Raw genomic sequence first — 23,785 nt, forward strand, 5'->3', positions numbered from 1 at the left:
AGGCGCTCCCAATGGGGCTTAGTACTCCCAGCAGCAAACCACTTGAAGCTGGCGTTGAGGCGATACCAGCCCGTTGTTTGACTCATGTGGAACACGACTACTAATCGCGAATGACCTTAGTGGATAATTTTCCAACTCTCAAAGACTGGCGGCGGTACAACCAATCCAGGACACATTGTCGTGTTTATTTGTCGCTTGAAACCCCTACCGATGCTCCTAGGTGATTACATTTATTTCCCCTTTTTGTCCCTCTTTTTCGAATCTTCCTTCTGCTGACCCAAGTGTAACCCATTGTTTTCTTTATTTTTCTTCTCCTTGTCATTCTTTTTGTTCTTCTCCTTGTGTCCTTTCCCGTTACTATCTTCCCTGCTACGGATGGTGGTAGTTGTTGGAACCGGTTCCAAGTCCTCATAGTCGTAGGAGATCTCTTCGTCCCCGTAGGTAGTGTCCAGTGTGGGCGTTGTCGAACTAGTAGGTAGGTTCCTCGCCGTAGTCGTAGCTGTACTCGTCATTGGCCTGCTTGCGGTAGTCGTGTCAAATGAAACAGGCGTCGTTTGTATTACGCATGGAGTCGGGGCGGCCATCATGGCAGCGGAAGAGGAAGGGATGACAGGAGATGTAGTTTCGGAAGCCGTTAGCGTACTATCGAGGTAAATGGTGGTACTGACCTTGGCCGTTGTTGTTGTTACTGTCGTTGGAGTTGTCGATGATGCTGTCGGTGTTGTTGGTGTTACTGTTGTAGCTGCTGGTGCTGTTGTTGGTCCGTTGATGATTCCTGGACCGAAAAAGGCCCCGTTAATCGTAGCAGAGGATGCCTTCTTGCTGGCATCTGCAGTTGTGGTAACGGTAGATGCAGCAGTTGTTGTCGGCAAGGTGGTTGCCGGGTTTGATGTAATTCCAGCTGCGGTTGTGGCTGGTTTCGACGTGCTGGTTGTAGCAAGGATAGTTGTCGTTCCAACTGTGGTCGTTGTACCCTGGATAATTGTTGTTCCAACTGTGGTCGTGGCAGGTTTTGTTGTTGTTGTTGTTGTTGTTGTTGCCAGGGTAGTTGTTGTTCCAACTGTTGTAGTAGGTGATTTAGTAGTCGTTGTTGTACCAAGGGTAGTTGTTGTTCCAACTGTTGTAGTAGCTGGTTTAGTAGTCGTTGTTGTACCCAGGGTGGTTGTTGTTCCAAGCGTTGTAGTAGCTGGTTTAGTACTCATCGTAGTAGGCAGTGTTGAAGAAACAGCTGCAGTACTCAAAGATTTCGTCGTTGTGGGCCACATGGTTGTCGGTGCTGCTTTTGTAGTACTCGTAGTTCCTGCCGTACTTACTACCCCAGGCTTCTGCGTTGTGATACTTAACTTGACTGTTGTGTTCATCGCTCTAGCCGTAGTTGTAGTTAGAATGCCTCCCTTCTCCGTCGAGTTCGCAACTCCCTTCTTGGTAGTTATCGTTGGGAGTTTCTGCGTAGTTCCAGACATTCTCGTCGTCCATCCCATCGGAGGTCGTCGGGTTGTTACTACCCGGCGTGTGGTCGTTGTCATCTTCAATCGCTTCTTTAATTGCATTTTTACCTTCAAATAGATTTTCACCCATCCGTAGGGTATATCATCCTGCTCTTCGGAATCATCAAACTTCTTTTTCCCTCTGCCGCATTCTGCATTCGACACAAACACCGCTAGAACACACAGCACTACCAGACAAACCGACAACTTCATCATGGGTTTCAGGGATGGAATTGGCCAAACTTGTACGTTCCACTTCTAGGAGCCTTTATATACGATTCATCAGCTGCCTGTGAGTATTACTTCCCGGGGAGAGTTAATTTGTTTTTGATACTAATTTAATCACTTATAACCGAAAGCGGTATACCATTACATACCATTTTGAAGGACGTGTAAAGAGAGTAATTTGCAAACCAAAAAGAAAAAAAATGTTACGAGAATGTCATTATGGGAAAATCGTGAAATTCTGATACTCATTTTGTTTTTATTAATTTTTAATTGTAGCAATCATATTTAAAGATTGTTTAACAAATTCCTGACTACTACTCCAAATTATTTACACTTTAATTGTACTAAAAACTAGCATCTAAATAAGTATTACATAATATATTCAATACAATAATAACTAAATAATCATTAAATGTAATTAATTACGCATCAAAATCGTTTTTACTTTTTAAATTTTTAATTTGTTTATTTGCAAATGAATAAAATTGAATATTTATATATATTTTTAAGCAAAATAATTATTTCTCGTTCAACCCATAAACACCTTCGAGAGCAATTACATTGAAACTCGGATTTGGTCATATTTAAAAAAGATATAATACTTAGATTCTCAAGAAATAAATTAGGAGACAAATGTTTATTTAATAAAAACTGAGGAAGCTTCATCTAAGACAAACACGAAAAACAACTACCTGCAATTTGTAGTTACCGTTTGAATGTAGGGCTGAAACAAAGTTTTCTTTTTTACATCTTCGCTTTTGCGAGATATGTCAAGGGATATATACAATACAAAAAAACCATCTGCGTTTAGCAATATAGCAGGACAATCCATGTAGACTTTTGCGATTGCACATACAAAGACCCGATTCAACGAAGGGTGTTCCGCAAGTGTCCATTCCGCAAAAGGTTAAGCCAGCAGAGGGTGTTGGAATCACTCGAATCGCTGGTAAAATCACCATGCTCATCGCTCATCTGCACAAATGATTCCATTCCGAGAGAGGTGCTGGCATCGGCACTACCAACCCGGAGAAAGAAAGACCCAAGAAAGAAAAACAACCCCACAACCGATTCTCCAAAGGTTTCAAAGCCGAACGGCCTCGTTGTGCAAAAATCAAGAAGCTGCGCGTCCGTAACGACGACTTGTTTCGTTTGTGGGCGCATTGCTTCGAGGGTTGCTCTATAATTTTGCCCGGTGAACTTATCGTTTATTAATCGATAAGTGGCATGAAATAGGTATAACAATCCTAATCAAACCAACGCAGTTTGAGATTACGGTGGTTCAACTGGACCGTCCACTCTCAATTGCAACACCGCGCGTTCTTCCATTTCGACGACGGGTTTCCGAAGACGGCTCGGGGGATGATTTGAAATGGCATAGGGAAGGACCGCTCGAATGCAATCGCAATCCGCGTTATGGTCAAACTTTCGGCCCCGTTCAAGCATGACACGGAGATAGAGCGAATGTCTAGCATAAAACCTTTCACCCCTTTTTATCTACAGACAAACCCATCCCGGAACCAGTATTTACGTGGCGCATACGAACAAACATGAAAGTCACACGTTTCAGCCGTTTATGCAAACTAATTTTCATTGTGTGGCGGTATGGAAATATTATAGAATTACATCTACAAACGAGCATATTTAGAAGGCATTTTAGGAAGACCATCAACAATCAAACACAAAACAAATTTTCTTCTTCTTCTTCTTCTTCTTCTTCTTCTTCTTCTTCTTCTTCTTAGTCTGCGAGGATTTACCCCAATACGGCTGTTGAATCCAGCCTTCGCCAGCAAGCATGGTGATGTAGACCTCTGTTGATTAAGGACCGGCAACTAAGGTCATATGCCCCTACAAAACAAATCAATTGTACACTTTTGTTTGGCCTGAAGACACTTTCCTTCTTTCCTGTAAACGAACTTAGACTTTCTATTCATGTATCAATATTTTATCGAGCATCATTTAAAACATAAAAGAAGTATGTAAGAAGATTAAGATTTTTGCACTGATCCCGTTCATGGCGCATCATTTGTATGAGAAATTACGGCTTTCAAATAAACATACTGTCCATAAGGATGAAACATTTAAGGAAAAGACAAAACAATGAATCGTTTTCCCCTTTCTTCTATTTCAATTTTGATCGAAACACAAATCCAACGTAAACATGAAAAAACATGGAATTCCTTTCTAGCCGGGCGCTTTTCAACCGCGTCCACCACCACCACCACCACCACCGCCACCTCTACCACCACCATTACCATTGTTGTTGTTATTGTTTCCATTGTTATTGTTATTGTTTCCATTATTATTCGGTCCAGGATTCGGCATGCTTGGTGGTGGTGGTGGTGTTGCTTTGGTTGTAGTAACCGGCGTAGTCGTTGTAGGAAGGGTAGTAGTTGTAGTAGTAGCAGGTTTAGTAGTTGTAGATATTGTTGTAGTTGTAGGGGTCGTTGTAGTTGTAGCGATCGTAGTAGTTGTAGGAATCGTTGTAGTCGTAGGAATCGTTGTAGTTGTAGGGATCGTTGTAGTTGTAGGGATCGTTGTAGTTGTTGGAATCTTTGTAGTTGATGGAATCGTAGTAGTAGTAGGAATCGTTGAAGTTGTAGGGACCGCTGTAGTTGTAGGGATCGTTGTAGTAGTAGGAATCGTTGAAGTTGTAGGGATCGTTGTAGTTATTGGAATCTTTGTAGTTGATGGAACCGTAGTAGTAGTAGGAATCGTTGAAGTTGTAGGGACCGCTGTAGTTGTAGGGATCGTTGTAGTAGTAGGAATCGTTGTAGTTATAGGGACCGTTGTAGTAGAAGGAAGTGTGGTAGTTGTTGGGATCGTTGTAGTTGTTGGAATCGTTGTTGTTGTAGGAAGCGTAGTAGTTGTAGGGATTGCAGCCGGTGCAGGGAGTGTGCTAGTAGTAGGACGAGTTGTTGTAGTAGTCGTTGTCGTCGAAGGCGCAGTGGTTGTTGGGATGGTAGTTGTAGTAGGACGTGTTGTTGTTGTTATCGGAACAGTGGTCGTTGTAGTCGCAGTAGTAGTTGTTGTTGAAGAAATTATAGGCTTAGTCGTCGTCGGCCCGGTCGTAGTACTCAGTACAATCGACTTCAACTCAGTTGTAGGGGTAACCAGTTTTTTAGTAGTAGTAGTCCTTGCCGCAGTTGTTTTCGTTATCCTTGGCCTTCTAGTGCGTCTTGCACGAGTAGTTCTGGTCGTCTTCGCCGTTTGCTTCACCAAAGTAAGTTTCGCAAGAGTTGACTTCGCCTTTTCCGTCGGTAGACTTCCCTTTCCGAGCCATCCTAGGTCGGCAGGACGTTTGCCCGTTTCTTTGCCTTTTTCCTCCGACGATTGGCGTCCGTCGGCAGTCTGAGTCAAGCTCAGGACACACACAACAACTACCAGAAACCCAAGCGCAATTCGCATCGTTATGATGTTCGATGGCTTGCGCAAACAGAACTGCTTACGAAACGCAAACCTCTTCGACTTTATAGCATCTCTGCACTGCTCTCCGTAATTGCAAAATAATTCAGGAGCAGGAAATTATTATTAGCAAATTACTCTACAACGAAAAGTTTAACGTACCCACGCAGAACCACGTGGCCAGTATTAAGTATATTTTACGATATAATTTTACTATCTATTCGTTCTTCAAATTTTTCGCCAATCATTTCACATTTGAAATGACCTTGATGATTATTATATTTAAAATTTAATAAAATTGGTTTCAGTTTTTATTTGAATACAATATTCAGTTATAAAAAAAACTTAAAGGTGTTTAAAGTGAGTTGATTTGTTTTATAAACTCATACATAGTGTGGCTGAATTTTCTCGAGCTTTACACTGATGTAATGGGGCGCTTTCGGATTGATGATAGTATATAACTACTTGATAAAATATTATGCTTAATTGTTATTGAAATGAAATCAAACATGCATTAACTCGAACTATTAATGAAGTATAAAAAATCGATAAACGATTCCAACGGCTACGAGCTCTACTCAGAACGAACGTTTGACCAAGAACTTTCCATCGTGCACCGTAACTTAATCACTGCTGAGATTCATCGATTATTCGGCACCGATAATGCTCCATCATTTTACATCGTCCAGCATATCAGTTCCAGCATCACCAGCAGTATTCCACGGTGCGCAGGGTTCGATAATATCGGTTACCAAGGGCCACGCGGTGGGTTAAGTAACGCCTGATAAGGTAACGCTTAGATGGGCGGTGGAAATGGAAATCGATTAGGAACTTTATTTGCCTCCTTTTGTTGGCCGCTTCGTTTCTAAGGCGCGGAGCGGTAGTGTAAGATCGATCTGAACTCGATTTGCGGACGCGCGTCCGTCGTTCCGCGCAATGGACAAGCAATTTAATCCACGAGAGAGTGCGTGTTTTGCAATTGTTTGAAACGTGGCTAGAATAAAACTATCATGTGCTTATGTTTGAAATATTTGATACCCGATTCTGGTCATTAACATTTACTCTTATTCGTACCAAACTGTTGTTCCAAATTGATTGTAAATATTGAAACATGCATTTATGGTACTTCTTTTCATTTTAAATTGAAAGCATGCGAATCCAATACAATTAAGTATATTTTTTGTTTTGGTTTTGATATTTTCTTTTACTTATGAGTACATACAAATCGCATATAATTGAGAAAAATTTATCTATGCCATTTAATTTTTTTTCGTCCAACAAACTTATCAAACAACCCCCATCAAGCCAGTGATCCTTTTCGCCGGAATGGTCAACTGAACCGTGAAGAAGTGGAGAAAGGATCGCCGGCAGAGGAGCGCCAGCATCAGCGTTTAATAATAAATTGCAATTAACATGTATAAACGATTCAATTACCGCCCGGTGCACTCCGTAACGCGGAGCCGTTGCCATTAGAGAAGGCGAGAGGGAAAGGGAAGGGCATCAATCGGGTTGGCAGTGCGTGCCATTTCACGAAGCTTCCCCGGGCGCGTAATGCGTAATCGGATACTTGCCCACAATTCCCGCCCAACATGTCACGCGTGTGTCGTCCGGAATCGTTCCTGGGCTTTCGGTATACTGCACGGTGAAGTTTCCTTTATCCGAGCCGCTGTGCCCTGAAGACGGGGTACTTCAGAAGGGGCGAGTAAACCAAGATAATTTTAGCAGTATAAGAAAGGGGTCACATTTTTCAAATAGGATATTACATCTGCCATAGTCTTGAGTACATCTTAGGCCCCATTAAGGAGGCTTGCTTTATTTTTATTTTATGTTCTCCCCATAAATATACTTTTTACATCGTTATGTTTTCATATATCTTTAAAGCATCATCTATAATGTCCTAAAGTCGTTAAGTTGTTGTAGAACCTTTCTACATCAACATGTATATGTTTTAATGTTTGAATGAATTTAGTTTCTACTGGCTTTTGAATTAATGCAGTTTGTACATTTCATAATTTATAACAAATATTTTTCTATTGCTGATATTTAACAAAATGCTGTTATATTACTAATTCCTTCTGTTATTTATCCATACCGTTGCCTGGAAGCATGTCCATTTTTGCGGCACAAACTACCTTCCTTTCGAATGGTAGAATTTCCAGCATTTAAAAGCCACCCACCATCATCATCGCAAACGGACAACAACTCGTATGAAGATAGTTTATCTCCCGCCCAACGACCCCGCGCATTATCTTTCACAACAAAGCAGCGCCCATCGGCCAAACGTTTGAAACATCGCTCCACTCACCTTTCCGGCACACCATAACCACACACATTAACGGCTCGTAAAACGTGCGCATTTCGAATGGGTTGGTCGGACCTGGCAACACCACGTTGACGCTAGAGAGCTTTGCGTAACGAAGGCACGTCGCTTCAGTTTAATCGCTCCCGGTATGTATCCAGAAGGGATGTAAAGTATTTTACAAATGTGCAATAAAGTAATAGTTATCTCCTGTTGATCGCTTTCTGATGGTACGATGGAAAAGGCATGGAAACACTTTTGTTAATTTTCAACACAGTACTGAACATACGTCAACGTCGATAAACTATTACTTTATGTGCTACTGAAGTTAGCTACAAACGGAAATTAGGTTAAATTGTTTTTGAAAAGCATCATAAACCATTCAAAGTAAAAGTGTTCGGCAGCAAAAATGCTATGAACATATTTTGTACTTTCTGATGCAGACACCGAAGGATAAGTTTAAACCAAAACCTAAAACCCGTTAAACATGGAAGCACAAGTCCAAACAATTGTTCAGTAGGTCAATTACTTCAAGTATCGAAAACAGCATTCAATAAATGCTTCAGCAGACAGAACAGGCCGAAGAAAACGAACATAAATCGTAACATATCATACGGATGTTATGACTTAATTGGCAAAAAATATATTAAATTGAGACCTTTAGCCTCGTCTAAACCTTGCCAACCTTACTTCAAGACCCAGTCTAGCCCACGATGTGTTACGCTTGCTAAACACCGAAAATTTCACGCCTGTCACCCATTTGAAAGCGGGTGGTTGTGTCCGGGGCAGGTTTAGGAGGTAGGTTGCCATTGCATTCGTTGCAAATGCTCGTGTCCGATGCAACCTTAGAGAGATCCAGCAATTGTCCAGCATTATATGGGGCGCGCTGGTGGTATTGCAAAACCCGAATCTCGCCCGGTACGCCGAGCGACCTTTAACCTGTACGCCACCAGAAGTTACTGATTCCTGGGGCGGGGGTGAGGCCGACGGGAGGTCACCATCACGCATATTAATGTTGGGCGAAGTTTGGGCGAAAGGGAGTCGAACGATAAAGCGCCATTACGCAGCAAAATGGTATCGAAACGAATCGATTTCCAGCTGCACCCACCACCCGGACAACATCATGACAATCCGAGAGCGGAATATGTTGTTGTACCACCTGCATTCAGCGACGTGAAAAATTAATCCGCCAATCCCAGGTAGCCCTGAGCTACCAAATTTCATCGAGTTCGGTCCCAAAGCCAAGGTTTCACCGAAAGGTAGCTAGAGGGAATAGCATTTAATTAAAAGAACAGCATACCACACGGATCAAAGCCCCTACGAATGCTGCGGTACTGTGGAGCGGATTAAGCAGAGTATAAGCTCATAGCAATGCTGTAAGGAATGCAAATTAAATGGTTAGAATCATCCTTGGTCGGCAGCGAACTAAAATGGAACTTTGAAACTAAAACTTCTCCCTCAATAACCAAAAGGTGTCAGTTCAAAAAAATAACCGAAGTTCATTTGTACGGCCTGTTGATTAATTGCCTTGCTGGAATTTACACACCCTGCGAATGCTGCCGTTGTTGCTCTGAATGTTTGGCTATACACCCGCTCTCGATCGATCGGGTTGCTCCACAAAAAAAACTGCGCCATCAGAACGGGGAGAGTCCGGGCCGTCGGGTGGAGACCGACCGAAATGTTTACAACATTTTCCGAGGCAGTGAAATATTGTAGCCCAAGGTCTCCGCAAAGGCGCCGGCGTGAACCCTGGCTTGTCGCGGGACGGACTCCCGGGCCGGGTGACAGCTCTAGGCCCGACATGAGTCGAAATTTTTAAGGTCAATCGCTAGGTACGCAGACTGCACGACGGTATGGCTTGTGTTTTCTCCCGCCGTAGTAAGACGCAAAGCATTTGTAGCCCGTGAAATACTTGAACTGAACAGAAGCTCCAGCAGGTTTGGGGATTGAGACACCTTCAGTAACAGAATGACCGAAAAAACCTGTTGAACACAATGTGACGCATGGGATCATGATCTATGACATCTTGGAATGCGAATATAAAACACTTGTGAGACACAAGATAGTAAAAATATTTCCTTTGAGCATTCCCAAGCATAATTCCCCAAGAGATGCAATGTTAAAGGGTTGCTTGTGCAGATCGTAGCCCTGCGCCAACCATTGAGCTTATGTAACATCTTCGTAGCATGAACAGCGCTTGCAATACGGCTTTCGGGATGTTTTCCAATGTTTTCCAGCCTGATCCAGCGCGGTGGTGATGCGTTTTGCTGAGATACCCGATTGGTCCTACTAAAAAAACCTGCCTCCCGAACCGTCGACATCGGTGGGTTTTAATTCGATTGTCGTTTCGAATCGTTACGCAGTCTTGCAATGAGGTAGCTATCGTGCATTATCTTACTATCGTGTAAACCACTCGGGGCAGAAGTATATTCATGTACATTTCAGCGCTGAAAGGGGATAGAAATTACGTGCCGGATTATTTCCAAACAGCTACTTGCATTGCTTCAGGCATCGATGGACCCATTTTGGCGCATGTTCAGCATCTGTTCGACCGATTGGGCAAGATCTATTGGCTAAATCAAGAATGCTGTGTTCGGAATTATACATGCCCATCCGATTATCATCGGGTGGGATGAAGTCTTCGTTGCAGGGTAAACACGTTGGCATAGGATAGGGTGGATAAATATATGCTACCATTGGTACTGATACCGCTCATTGGAAAATGTTTAATGCATACGTTGAGCATCCCAATCGCAATCGATGGAATAGCACCTCGGAGAAAAAATCATTCACAATTTATGATCAATTCGATTCATAACAAAAGTAAAAACATGATTTTCATAATCGATACTAATATACGATTACTTACGGTTTGTATGAGAGAAGGCAAAACTATGATGCACAGATCATAATCATTCCACATCACGTATCTTCAATTTTCTCGTACAATGTACCAGAACACTTTTTTCGATAATTTAGGATGCAAAACTAAGGAAAAATGAGGAAAACTAACATTTTTAATTCACGACGCATGATCACAATATAAACAATGTTTTTTGATAATAAATCGGCAAACGTCAAATTAGGTGAATCGATTGATGATCATCATGACTGCCATTTTCGATAGATTTTGTACGAATTTAAAACCATCATTGGCCTATCGAACACTGTTGACCTTCGCTTATGTTAAGCATTTTTATTTATTTTAAGGAAGTTTCAGAGTATTCACATGCCTGCTGATCAGTTGTGTTTTGATCTGGATTTTTTTAATCAAAAAGCTTTTTTTTGGCTTAGACTATGTGGAAATAAGTTATTACAAACAAATTGCTTGTGTTCAGAATTTAGGAAACACCCACTTTTGTTCGACGATTTCGTTAGTTTTTTCCAACGGTTTTCATTGACAGTGATTTCAAAATTAATGGAGGCACCTTGTGTACTCAGCGAACATGCCCCAACAGGCAAACGTCAAATGTTAAGCGCGCGCGAATATTAAATGTTGTTTTGAAAAATAAAGATGCCCTGAATATTTTGAGGTCAAACAGCCGTATCAAACAGCCGTCTTGCCGCACAAGATGATCTACAGCCAAGAGTAAGTATTTACAAACGGCCCCTCTAAATCATGCTCTTCAAAATGTTCTATTTTTCTGTCTTAAACAAACAGCTACTCAAGAACGATCGATGATGTGCGCTTAATCGTAAAGCACGCAAAACTCGACCACAAGAACCTCACCAACACGGCGCAGGCTATCTACTACCCGAAGGAAGAGCCCGGGCACGATTTGGGCAACATCAAGCTCCTGGAAGTGGACGACCACATCCTGCAGGCGGTGGAAAACAACGATGAGGTGTGCTTCAAGGGAGCGCTCAATGAGAAGGTCGTGTTTTGCACTGAATCCCGCACGTACGAGGTAAAGGAGGCGGAGATATCGAACAGTTTGCTGCTGGTAAACGGGTTGAAGCTGGCCCAAGCGACCAGCCGGTCACCGATCAAAAGTCCCAAAGGTGGAGTCAACACGTCGATGGATAGCAGCATGGAGGAGGAGGATGAGTCCGAGGCCATCGACACGATCGATGCCGTTGAGCGCAAGGAGGTTGTAAAGGTGTTTCACGACTATTTCGAGCTGCGCCAAGTGAAACCAAAGTATCGGAAGATTATTGATTTGCTACGGTTAACACGATACGCCGGGCCGGAGAATGAACATTTAATCGATCGTTCGCTGCTTTTTCGGTTTGGCCAGCTCCTTGACACCGTGCAGTGTAGCAAGGAGGAATTTCACGAGGGTTTAAAAAAGTATCGTGCCATTGAGGTGGAAGATCGTGTTCGGATGCTTGACATAGAGTAAGCGAAGTTTAACAATTCTAGTCTTGGGTCGTTCTAAGCTAAATCAGCTTCAACTTTCTTTTTCCAGATACGAGTACCGCGTTCTCACGCTGCTGTTGGGTGTGATCCTAGAAAACTCCTGGGAACTGGATGCGATCGATAAGGACACAACACTCGAAGCGATGCAAGGAATCATACCGTACGAGATCGTAAACGGAACGTTCGATGTCTATACGATCCCGAGCGAGCGCATGCCGGACCGGTGGCAGTACCGCGAGGATATGGTCTGCGCGTTGTTTGCTGAGAAAATACTCCAGAACGGGCTGAAATTTCACATCGATGAGTTTCTCGTCACCTGGCAGGAGGCCCTTCCGGATGGTTTCGAAGTAAGCGAAAAGTATCTGCGTGGCATCGGCATCGTCGATCGGGAAGGCAATGTGCCGTGCGTGCGCGGCCTTAACGAAGCCGACCTACCGATGAACTTACTCGTACGCCTCAATACACTCTTCCGCACGAAGGAACGGTGGAATCTGGAGCAGATCGAACCATACATCGAGTGCTTTGCCACGCCGACGGTGGGCGTGACGTCGATCTTGGCCAAGTACACCCGCTCGCTGGTGGTGAAGGGTGTGCGGATGTACGTTTCAAAACATTAACAAGGGTAAGAACAAGAGCAAGACGACGGAAATGTATAGAAAAAATGGGAAAGAGTGGAACAAAATATTGCTCAACATTTAGCAGTTTTTGATTTAGATGATAGGTTAAGTGTTACTCAAACATAAGTATTACCAGGGATAAAGCTTTATTTGCTAAAAGAAAAAAAACCTATTCTTTACATGCACCCTCTTGCGCCGTTTAGTTTTGTTTCTTCTTCCCGCGCCGTTTCGTCGCTGCAATACGTTCCTGCTCGGCCTCACGCACCAGATTGATAGCCGACTTGCCAGTGTCCTGTTTCGGCGTCAGCGCAAGGTGTGACGTTGGGAAACGCATCTCGACCTTACGTTCCATGAAGAGCGGAGCGGCAAGCATCTTGCTCAGCTCCAACCGTTTCGCCTTGAACCCGCGCTTCCACTTCGACTGTTCAATCTTGCGCAGCTCCTCCTGCTCGCTGTCGACGTCCGAGTCGTTCTGGAACTCCTGCTCTAGCTTGTCCTGCCACGACCGCTCGGCCCCGGTACGGCGCTGCTGCAGATCCATCCGCTCGATTTCACGTGCCAAGTTGACACGCAGTTTGATCTGGCGCATCATCCGGTCGGAGGTCGGATATAGCGGAAGATCCTCCGAGCGCCCAAGGTTCTGATTCAGCTTCACGTAGTCCTTCATCTCGGCGGGCGAGATCAGCAGAAGGGCGAGCCCTTCCCGGCTGGCACGTGCCGTACGCCCCGACCGATGAACGTAGTTTTCGGTCGTTTTCGGCACCTGGTAGTGGATAACGTGATCCACGTTCGGGATGTCGAGCCCACGAGCGGCCACGTCGGTTGCCACGAGAAGCGCCTTCGGGTTGGCGGTGAAGCGCTCCAGATTCTTTAGTCGCTGCTGCTGCTGCATGCTTCCGAACAGACTCAACGGGCTGCAGTTGAGATAATCGAGCAGCGACACGAGCCGCTTCACGCAGTCGATCGAATTGCAAAACACCAGCGTACGTCCCGGATGGCGCTCGAGGAAGTAGTAAAGGAAGTAATCTTTCTGTTCCGCCGAGCATACAATGCGCGACTCGGTGAGAGTGTGCGCGGTGCCATGGTCTTGCGTAAGATCGACGATCTTTGGATCGGTCATGCCGACGACTTGAATCAGATTATTCATCCGCATTCCGGGCGTTTCTTTGATCACCTTCTTAGCTTTCTTGGCATTTTCTAAGAAAAGGAAACGACATTTTGTTATGTTATGGCATAACGAGCATTCTATCCTTGAAGACCTTACTCATCAAATGTTCCGGCAAATCGTGATCCATTGTCAGTGTCGCAGAGAAGATGTAGTTGCGACGACGATTTTTCGCCTCTTCATTGGAGTTGATTAGCTCCAAAAGTTGCTTCAGCTCTTCAAAGTGTCCCTTTTCCAGCATACGGTCCGTTTCGTCGATGACGAGAAATCTACAGGGGGTAAGCAAAAGACAGACAACTTTTAAATAACACGTTCAACGTTGTCTTCACATTAACAATGCGACGCTACCTTATCTGTGCTACTTTCGTGAGATGAGCATTGCCACCTTGAATAAGCTCCCACAGGCGTCCTGGGGTGGCGATCACAATTTCCGGACACTTGCGTAGCAAACGTTCCTGCTTCACCGCGGCTAACCCTCCGAATACGGTCGCAATGTTGATGCCGGTGTACTTTGCGACTGCCTTCAGGTGATCGTTGATTTGCACTGCCAGTTCACGCGTCGGCGTGAGGATCAACCCGTAAAGGGGTTTGTTCGGATCCGCACGATTACTCTGCAGTTTGCTTCCCTCGGTTGCAAACACCCGCCGCACGTCCTCCGGCATGTCGTCCATGTCCTCCGGTGGTGGCGTTAGCTCGTGATCACTGGAACGATGATCCTCGACGCAGGTGAGTTCGTCCTGTTGCTTCAGCTTCATGATACCCTCCAGCATCGGTATGCCGAAAGCCAACGTTTTGCCGCTACCCGTTTCGGCAGCACCGAGCAAATCCCGACACCCCAAAATCGCCACCGGCAGCGATTTGCTCTGTATCTCCGTCGGCACCTTGAAGCCTTTATCGGCAAGCGCTTTTACGATCGGTTCCGAGACGCCCAGCTCTATCCAAGACTGCCGAGAGGAGATAACAATATTGGGGTGAGTAACGTATATTAAATACATTCTACAAATACTTACTATATAATCTGCAGATGAAAAGGATTGTTGTGCTTCCGCTTTCTCACCCTGTTTCTTTGAAACTTGTTTTTTCATTTTTTCTTTTTGCTTGGGAGGCTTAAGCAGCATCGAAAATGGTTTGGATGGTTCCGCTTCTTCCTCATCAACCTTTGATTTCGCTTCCACATTTTCCCTGCTTTTCAGTTCCTTTTCTAGTTTCACAGTTTCCCGGGGTTTTAAAGATGTTTCCTTCGCTTTTGAGGATGATTTCGCCGATTCCGTGCGCTCAACTTTTTCCACCAGATCCACTTTCTTCGAGTCTGGTTTCTCATTATTTTTCTTCTTGGGTATGTCGTCGAAACCAGAATCGTCCTCGGTGGATTCAAGGAACGCGGACATGGTCAATTTCGGTACCTTCAGGTTTTTTTCTCGGCTATACACTTCCATTTCCGTTTCACTTTCATCCGAATCGCTGTGCATTCCTCGTTTGCGTTTAGGCTTCTTTTTCGTGTTTCCAAATTCCATATCATCGTCCAACTGAAACGGTAATAACATTGTGTGAGCAAAAATTTAACTAATGCAGGGGATAAATAATTACCACCACTTTCTCATTCCGCACAAAGTCGTCGTAGTTTTCCATCACCTCCAAACCGATAAAGCCACCGAAATCGGCACCATCATCGGCTATCACAGGGCCACTGATTTGAACCGGTTTCCAGCTGGGTTTTCCTTGGCCCTTTTTTTCACCCTCGCCCTTCGGCTTTGGTTTGCCATTCTTTGGCCTTTTCTTCGGATTGAATTTGCGGTGTTTTTGCATATTTACTTCAAAGTTAATTCCGCTGGTGCTTTTGTGAACCGCACTTTACCGACAACAAATGCACGTGTGTGTTTCGAATAGTGTTGACAGAATCGGGATTCGGAAGATTCGAAGATTCGAATCCCATTTGACGGATTCTAAAGATTTGATTCCATTAGGATTCGAATCAGATTTGATTGGTTTGGGACTCGATATGATTCGATTCAGACTTGATCCTAAACTGTTTGAATCGACTCACAATGATTTGAGTCGAATTAGTCACATAACCAAAACAACTTTGACATTTCAACGTTTAATGCCAGGTACGCAGCCGCCCGTGTAACGCACGCAGCCTGTCCCATCCAACGTTTGTCGTATACAGTAGATCCCCGCAGTACGCTATACTCGATAAACGCGATTATCGGAAAAATGGTAGTTCGTAGCGTTTACCGTTGTTGCTTGAGTTCCGATTGGTCAATTTTGCTTTTTTTTGGTCGAATGAAGTTTTTAATACGCATTTTTTAATAGCCGTTTAAAGGCCATGACTGCAGCGCCCTGAATTTCCAAGAAATTTTCAATTGTTTCTACAATTAATACTCATTGGTTCTTGTTTCGTTAAGCTGCACTGTATTTTTAAACCGATTAATATGGCTTCAAATAATAAAAGTAGTTGGAAGAAGCGTGGTATAACAATTTTAGGAAACCACCATCATCCAAAGCAAATATAATATGCGTGAAAATGCCAGAATGGCATCTGCGCGAATTCTGCGAACGGTGTTTCAATGGCTACACGGAAACGTAATGAGATAATAGAAGAAATGGAAATATGGATAGAAGATTTGTTAAATAATAATTCCTTTCAGTTTCAACTCATCAATATGAAGTATAAGCGATATGGCAGAAGAAATCCGCAATGCGCGAAAGCTCGATATATGCTATAGCGTTCGGTCTCAAACATTAGCGTAAAGGGCACGGTAAACGAAGCGTAATCGCTGGTCTCTCGTGTATCGTCGATATTCAGGCCAAGCGTATACAGTCTGTTCTCGAGTTACGCGGCTCTCGACTTACGCGGATTCGGAGATACGCGGTTTTCAAAATTTGACAGTAGATTGGGTTTATTACATCGATTTAAATTCCTGAGATGTACAACCACACGAATAAATATGTAAATTACGCATTTGCATAACTTACGCTGTTTATTTCGATTGTTGCAATTTATGTTGTTTGAATACGCTTGCATTGCATTCATATTAATGGACAAAGAAAAAAAATCAATATCCTATGATACATGTACTCGATCTCTTACCTCCTAGTATAAACTATGTGTCAAGCAATATTCGAGATACGCGGAAATTCGAGATACGCGGATTTCTCTGGTCCCCATTATCCGCGTAAGTCGGATGCTGACTGTACGCGATGAAACATACCAATTTTGTAGTTTTACTCCACTTTCCTGACTGATCGTAAGAGGCAAACAAAATTTAAACCAACTGTCAAAAATATTCCCACGGTTTTTGACTCGTTACGTGGTACGCTGCGACCTTTTTTTACATTGATCTTAGTCATGCCTAAATTTTGGTGATGACTAGTGTGAAAAAGCTCTCCGTTTAACGACTCTAAAAAATGGCATTTTCACCCTCGTTCAAGATGCTTCGCAATATTTGTCTCTATTATTCTGTTAGTATCAGAATTATATTCTTCTACCGTTAGAGAAGAAGAAGAAGTCATGGGGCATATGGCCTTAGTAGCCCCCTAGACATCATGAGATTATCTTGGCCCTGGAAGTAGGATTCAATAGCCGAATTGGATTAAATCCTCCCAAGCAAAGAAGAAGAAGCAGCAGAAGAAAAACACGTGCGAGTTAGCACGTTCAATGCGGGTCACCAAGATATGGAACAAACGGACACTTGTGTTTACTGTTCATACTTTTTTTTTTTGCGGTAGATGTTACCTATTGCACGAATTCCTTAAAAATTAATTTTTCGCACATCCCCCGTAGAAAGTATCAGGCCCAAGGATTGGCTACCTAGAAACTCAAAGCGATGACAATTGTTCCCTTAGTTAAAGTCGTTTTTATGAAAAAGATCGTTTTATGCAGTATGCGCTGCTATTCAATGCACACGTTAACAAGATCGGGGCGAATGTGCGTGAGAGTTTAAGAATTAACCTGAAACTAATAATAAGGATGTTTATTCTTTACTCGCAATCGTTACCTGAATTGATTAATAGTTTCGTTAAGCAAAGAGGTAATAGGTTTTACAACGCCATTCTGTTTCTTTTCTTTCTTCAAGCATATTGCTTACGTAATTGTCAGTCCTGGCAGTATTGAAAAATATTTATACACCATTGCTCACCGTGTTTTAATATTTCGATAAATTTTATTTAGTGAATCATAAGCTACAAACACTATTGCAGTATAGAACTCAAATGCCTCACTTATAACGATGACCATTCTATAAGGTATGCAAAGTACAAAATGGTATGGAACATAATTAAACACGCTTTAATGTCTTTTCACAATACCAGCGGTGCGTCAATACCGATATACCATATACCCGACATGGACAATCGGTGGCCGTCACTTCTTTACCACCAATTTGAAATCACCTCACGTGCAGGATAGCGCCAACTACCACGCAAACGCTAAATCCACTTCCGCCACCTCGCTAGGTCATTGCCGGACTTTCGAAAGCAGCATCTCCGGCAGCAACCTGGAAGGACGACCGGTGTGTCGTCTGCCTAGTGAACCAGACGCAAACATATGCTTCGCCGCATTGCCACGAGGTCCGTGACTTTTAAAATCTTCGCCCTCTCTGGGTGCAAAACTGCGCATCTCACATGGCGACTCCCACGCGCCACCGGTCAATCCATCACGATATCGTGTATCGACCTCTCGCACGCCGCGTGGTGCACTTCCTCCTCATATTTATGCGCCAAGATCAACTGTGCTGTTCGACAAAATCCTTTCGAGGCGAAACTCTAGGCGGACGTCACACAGCATGTTGCAGCGGCCACATGGGTTGTAAATTCAAACGATTCTCAGCGTCTGAATCCGAAGGGTGACTCCAGCAGAAGCTGATCGGCTGATCGCGAGGAGACCTCCGAGACGATGGAGGCTTTGACGATGTACGCTGGTAGAGAAAAAATAGCCGCACCGCTTCAAACGCTCCCGCTCGTCGGGGTTTGGCGATCAGAACATTTAAGCGAACCCGTTCACAACTGGCAAACAGTACGCTGTCAACCGAGCGACGCTACGCACGCACTTTCAATTTCGTAGTCCTCCGCGCTGGAGGAACAATACGGCGAGCCATACAGTGTGCTCATTTTACCTCAGGTGTGTCTGTGTGTGTGTATGTGCACTAGTACTCGTTGACTGTGGCCCGCGAAGCTTTCCGATAAACACTAGTAATTACCCTCAATTTTTCTTAATTCGTGATAGGACGCAATACACACACGTGAAGGAGGTAAACAAACTAAATCGGCAAGCCAATCAATAGACTGTTGAAGGGGAAAGGAAAAGAAACTGTGATTTGTTGCACGTGATTCGTGATCAATTTTAGTGTTTAACCACCTGCAATAGTTGATCTATTACAAATTGTGATAACAAAGTTGTTGCACTGATTATATGTTGATTGCTTTAGGACGTGTTATACAAAATGTGACCAGACTTATAGAAAGGTGTAGAAAGTCAAGGATTAAAAACTACTCAAATATACTGTCTGCTTTTTAATTCAATAATTTTTACAATCCAAATTATGTTTAATTCGATTGCCCTTAAAAACAAAACCAAATAATTTACTACAAATTTTACCAAGGGCTTAATTTAACAAAGCTATTTTTAAATAAGCAAGCACATCAAATAACATTAATAGGATATTTTGCAAACCAAACATGGACAACAATTTTAATTACCTCCAAAACGGTTTCAACGGAACCAGGCACGTGATTGCAATCGGATGCTGTATCCGTTTACGTTTGTTGGAGCTCGATCGGATAGTATACCTTTTTTTTATTTCAAATACCACGAATGTCAAGTTCAACTAGTTTTAGCCATTCAGTTGTGTCGGTTACGGGTCCGTTCAGTGATTGTCGGTTCCAGATTTAAATTATGGTTCGTACCGATCAAATAAAATCGCTCCACACTATTGCGCCATCGCCCCTCCCCCCGACGGGTAGATAGCGACGTAAAATTGAGATATTCTGTAGGGTACACCCATTTCCCTTGGACCGGGTTTTTTACGGTCGGTTCCAATGATAGCGATTCGATTTTTACGTTGAGAGGGTAACGGCGTTATCAGAATAAACATTGATCGCTTAAGAGAAGCCAACCTCCCTTCATTGGCTCGATGTGTGGCATATTTTGTTTGCTAACAACGCGTATCCATTAGTCGACTGGTGGCTCAAATTGGGCCCGCAGGTACCTAGACGTTGTGGAAGTGGAGTGTTCAATCGAGAATCATAGATCCCAGGGTGGGGATAAAGGGTGAAATGAGTGATATTAATTTGGTTCCGCAATCGATCGCCGCTTTGAAAATAAAAAGGAAAAGTGAAACTATCTCTAGGAGTATCTCAAGCTCCCTTGAGAATTTATCGCAGTGCTCCAAGCTCGATCCACCATATGTTTGACGGAAGAGATTGGTCTGTTCACACAGCGTTCGATTAGCTTCGAACCATGGACCGTGGATTGCAGTGTCAGCCAAAGGTGGCCACCAGTTCCAGCTCGCTATGCATTTCCTTTTCTGGCGTGTGAAAACTGCATATTTGACAGTGACACACATTCTGCAACTGTGGCGCATTAGCGTCAACATTGGCGACGATAGAGCGACGGAGACCGGGAATGAATGCATGATGCAACTGGCAGGTTGATTTTCTCGGTCTTCGATAGAGTGTATTAGGTTGTGATAGCCATAAACAAAGCAAAGAAATTGATGGTTAGCTGCCGAAGAATGTTAAAAACATGATAACTTGTCAAGCCAGTTCATTAGCAAAATGCGCTGGAAGTTAATCAATTTTTAACAAGGCCTTGCAACTCAATTATTAAACCTTTGACAAAATATAAATTGGTAGTGTGCCAAAAAAAATGTGCCTTAAATTCGGCATTGGTGAAGGATTTCCCTTCCATTTCATAGGTTCCTTCGAACTTCCAACTTTGTGGATGGAATTGCCGGAGGGCTCTTGCTCTCCACATTAGCAGGGAAAAGTCTGTCGCCGAACAGCTCCACCGCTACGTCTCGAAGGTCTCCCTTGTCGTTTTTCGGTTTCGGCACGCCCCCCCAGACCGCCAGGAGGGTAAATTAAAGTGTCCATGCAAAGAAGTAGAACCAAATTTGGCGCCCATTATTGCACCCTGGTCCAAACCGACAGCGACCCGCGGTCGATGACGAACTCTTTCATTCGCCTCAATTACCAACGGAACCAGAGTAATGCATTTTCTTCCTTATCGTGGAAACCTGTTTCGCACCCAAAAAAAAAAAAACTAGCCAAAATTGCCAAGCGTTCCATCACTGAATGCTACACAAATTTCCTCATTGTCATCAGCTGTCCCGGTCAGGCATTGATCGGCACTGATATCTTGAACCCCTCAGGGCATGTAGACGAGACGAGCCTCCGGACCGACGTTCGGTCGGTGGAACTGATGAACAAAAAAGAAAAAAAAAACAACACGGGCCATCTACGGTATCAACGAAAGACCTTCGCAAAAAAAAAAATAAACGAAACCTCTCGTATCTCGTTAATATTCAACATGCACGTAACATTGCCATCGTCAGATACAGTTTTCGGCATCTACAGCAAGCAAATTTCAAGGGTACGATCGGGTCTCTAACTCTACACCTGGTAGAAAGGTCAATGGTTTGTGCTTCGATCGTGGATACTCATTATGAAATGTGTTTGTGGAAAAACGAAATACGGTGGCACGGGTTCTTAGCCTGTTTTGTAAGAATGCGTCAATATTTTTATGCATTCATATTTTTGCCTCTGCTACAGTGGGCTATGTGCTACATTCTCGAAATTCTTAGTAAGCCATTGACTCCATCGTAGGAGACATGTACATACACATAAAAATGTAGTCCATTTTCTAGAACGGTCAAACACTCTTCGAACATAATTTGCTTAAATCGTGCGTAGGTTTATTGGGATAGATCATGCATTATCGCGATTCATAATAGACACCCTCTAATATACCACGGCACTCTCGATGTACTTGTAACGCGGTGATAAAAACCAAATCATCGGCTTATCTTTGATAACTAGTTCAAAATTATGTTAAGGTCAGCTAATCGCACTATCCCATATCGATGTTCCACTTCCACTTATCACCCTTTTAACGTCCCGAGAGGTGGTTGGTGAGGATTTCACAAGCAAAACAAAATGCATCTGATTCACCCTACAGATAACCCGAACCCGAAAAAGAATAACGTCGGATCTCATCACTGACCGCACAGGGAATGACAGATCGCAGCTCCCCATTCATAACCACTATCGGCGTTCACCTCGGTTGAGGCGACCTGACGGAAATGACGATCGCTTGGAAACGCAAGCTCTGGACTTGTTTATGGACACCGTTCGGAAGGTCTCTTTCGATAGGGTTGTATTTCAATAACGCAAGTCCCGTGACTTACTGTGTGGAATTCGGGCGATAAGTGTGCGACATCCCGCTACCGATTGCTCCAATCGCTACTGATTCGTCCCCCTTTGGAGAGATACAATCGCTGAACCGATTTTCTCCCGTCCATGTTGGCAATGGGACCATACTCTGTGGCCGGGCAAGGCAAGATACGCCCGATGACTGGTAGCAAACCACGCAGGTGCAATTGATACTCCAATAAGTCACTCGTAAACACGGTTCCAATTGTTTGACGCTCCCATACGCATCGTGTGTAATGGTCGCCGTCCTCCAAGCCATCCAAGCTTCTCAGGTGTATCTTATCTTCTATCGGTACAAGACGAGCTGCGGTTCATAGATATCGGTATTCTCCGGGGAAGAAGCGAGCCCAAGTTGGAAGTACTCTTACGACTACTAAGAATATTATCAAGCCTTCCGATTGTGCTACCCCTTTTCAGGGTGTCCCTGCCGTTCATTCAAACAATGTGCGCCCGATTTGCGCCAATTAATCATGGACTATTAGCCTCCCAGCTGTAATATGCAGCCCGTTATCGTCCATTTTGGAGTGTATGTGTGTAAGTTTATGTGAATGGATTTAGATTGTGCAAGATCAATCTTACGCTGGACGAGTAAGATTGATTTAAGGTTGATGTGAAATGATCTCACCGAACGATAAAGCCTTTGTCTAAATGATGTGTGTTGTTTTCCGTTTTTGCCATAATTACTTTCAATTGAAAAGACGTCTCACATATTCGGTTTGTGGTGCTTCCTATGCAAATTGTAACGTGTGTGATCTGCTATTTCTATATTTAATGAGTTGCATTTCTTAGAAGTTTGTAGTCAACTTAGTATTTTCTTTCTTACTCCTGGATTAAGTCCCAAGTCCTCGATTAAATGAACGATCTAACATGAATACTGATCACCGTATCGTAAGTGTAGTCGCAATGAAGGCATACAAATCGCCCAAAATAAACGCATAAAAAAAAAAGTTTGAAAAGAAGGTGTAGTGATGTACTCTTCGAAGCTTTCCGACTATCTTCATCAATGTGATGCTTGTTGTTAAAAGTACAGATGTATACACTGTGACGGGGTTGTAGCTGTTCAAATGTAGCTCTGTACGGCTTGTTTTCAATTAAACTGCTCTGCAATTGTTTGCACAGTTGTATCGTACATTCTACGGTCAGCACTAAGTAGCAGATAGATGATGACTTTCTCAGTAGATGTATCTATGTAGCCTTTTAGTCCATGCGTAGCTCCATCTACTTTCACATTGAAAAGTTTACCTCCTAATCGGTACATCCCTACCGATTGGTTGGTTGAACGCACTAAGCAACAATGCGCACGTTTCCTGATGCACTTGTATGCCTACTAATCTCTGCACCATTGATACAACGATGGCAAATCGTAATCTGGTCCACTTCAATGTATGTTCCCAGTGGGTGCGTTGACGATAACGGTGTTGAATCGATGAAAACGTGACCCTATTCGTACAAAACTTCCTTTTACAATGAGTTTGTATTCGCCAAATTTTAAATATGTTGCTCAATTAGACAATATTCTAATACATCAATAGATTTAAGTAATCCAACTGCGCAAATTCAGTAGACTAAGGCTTGATCCCTAGTAGTGGGACTATGGCCTGCAATCTTAGATCTAACTATTTACGGCCACTTCATTCGCTTCCCACTTGGTCTCGCTACTCAGTCGCTGTTGCCACTTCAGAAGTGCCCCCTGATTTTACCCACTCTTGACGCACAGCTAACAGTGGGAACAAGTCAACAAGCACCCGTCGGTTCAACGGAATGGGATGAATTATTTTGTAGAAGGAAAAAATAAAC

At 43.5% G+C, this 23,785-nt stretch overlaps 3 protein-coding genes across 3 annotated transcripts; 1 reads left to right on the forward strand and 2 right to left on the reverse strand.

The window, feature by feature from the left end:
* Positions 1–230: 230 nt before the first annotated feature.
* LOC131285513 (uncharacterized) lies at positions 231–1,463 on the reverse strand. Its single transcript, XM_058314370.1, has one exon. The coding sequence runs from the start codon at positions 1,461–1,463 to the stop codon at positions 231–233; it is 1,233 nt and encodes a 410-aa protein (XP_058170353.1).
* A 9,525-nt stretch (positions 1,464–10,988) lies between these two features.
* Positions 10,989–12,419, forward strand: LOC131287291 (sister chromatid cohesion protein DCC1). Its single transcript, XM_058316325.1, has 3 exons — positions 10,989–11,005; positions 11,078–11,755; positions 11,826–12,419. Exons 1-3 carry the CDS (start codon positions 10,989–10,991, stop codon positions 12,391–12,393), a joined length of 1,263 nt encoding a protein of 420 aa, XP_058172308.1. The 3' UTR covers positions 12,394–12,419.
* A 115-nt stretch (positions 12,420–12,534) lies between these two features.
* LOC131285514 (ATP-dependent RNA helicase ddx24) lies at positions 12,535–15,364 on the reverse strand. Its single transcript, XM_058314371.1, has 5 exons — positions 15,146–15,364; positions 14,569–15,084; positions 13,907–14,502; positions 13,658–13,827; positions 12,535–13,590 (listed from the first exon to the last, which is right to left on the reverse strand). The coding sequence occupies exons 1-5, from the start codon at positions 15,362–15,364 to the stop codon at positions 12,593–12,595; spliced, it is 2,499 nt and encodes an 832-aa protein (XP_058170354.1). The 3' UTR covers positions 12,535–12,592.
* Positions 15,365–23,785: the final 8,421 nt, after the last annotated feature.

Source organism: Anopheles ziemanni, chromosome 3 (assembly GCF_943734765.1).
Source record: "Anopheles ziemanni chromosome 3, idAnoZiCoDA_A2_x.2, whole genome shotgun sequence".
Classification (NCBI taxonomy): domain Eukaryota; kingdom Metazoa; phylum Arthropoda; class Insecta; order Diptera; family Culicidae; genus Anopheles; species Anopheles ziemanni.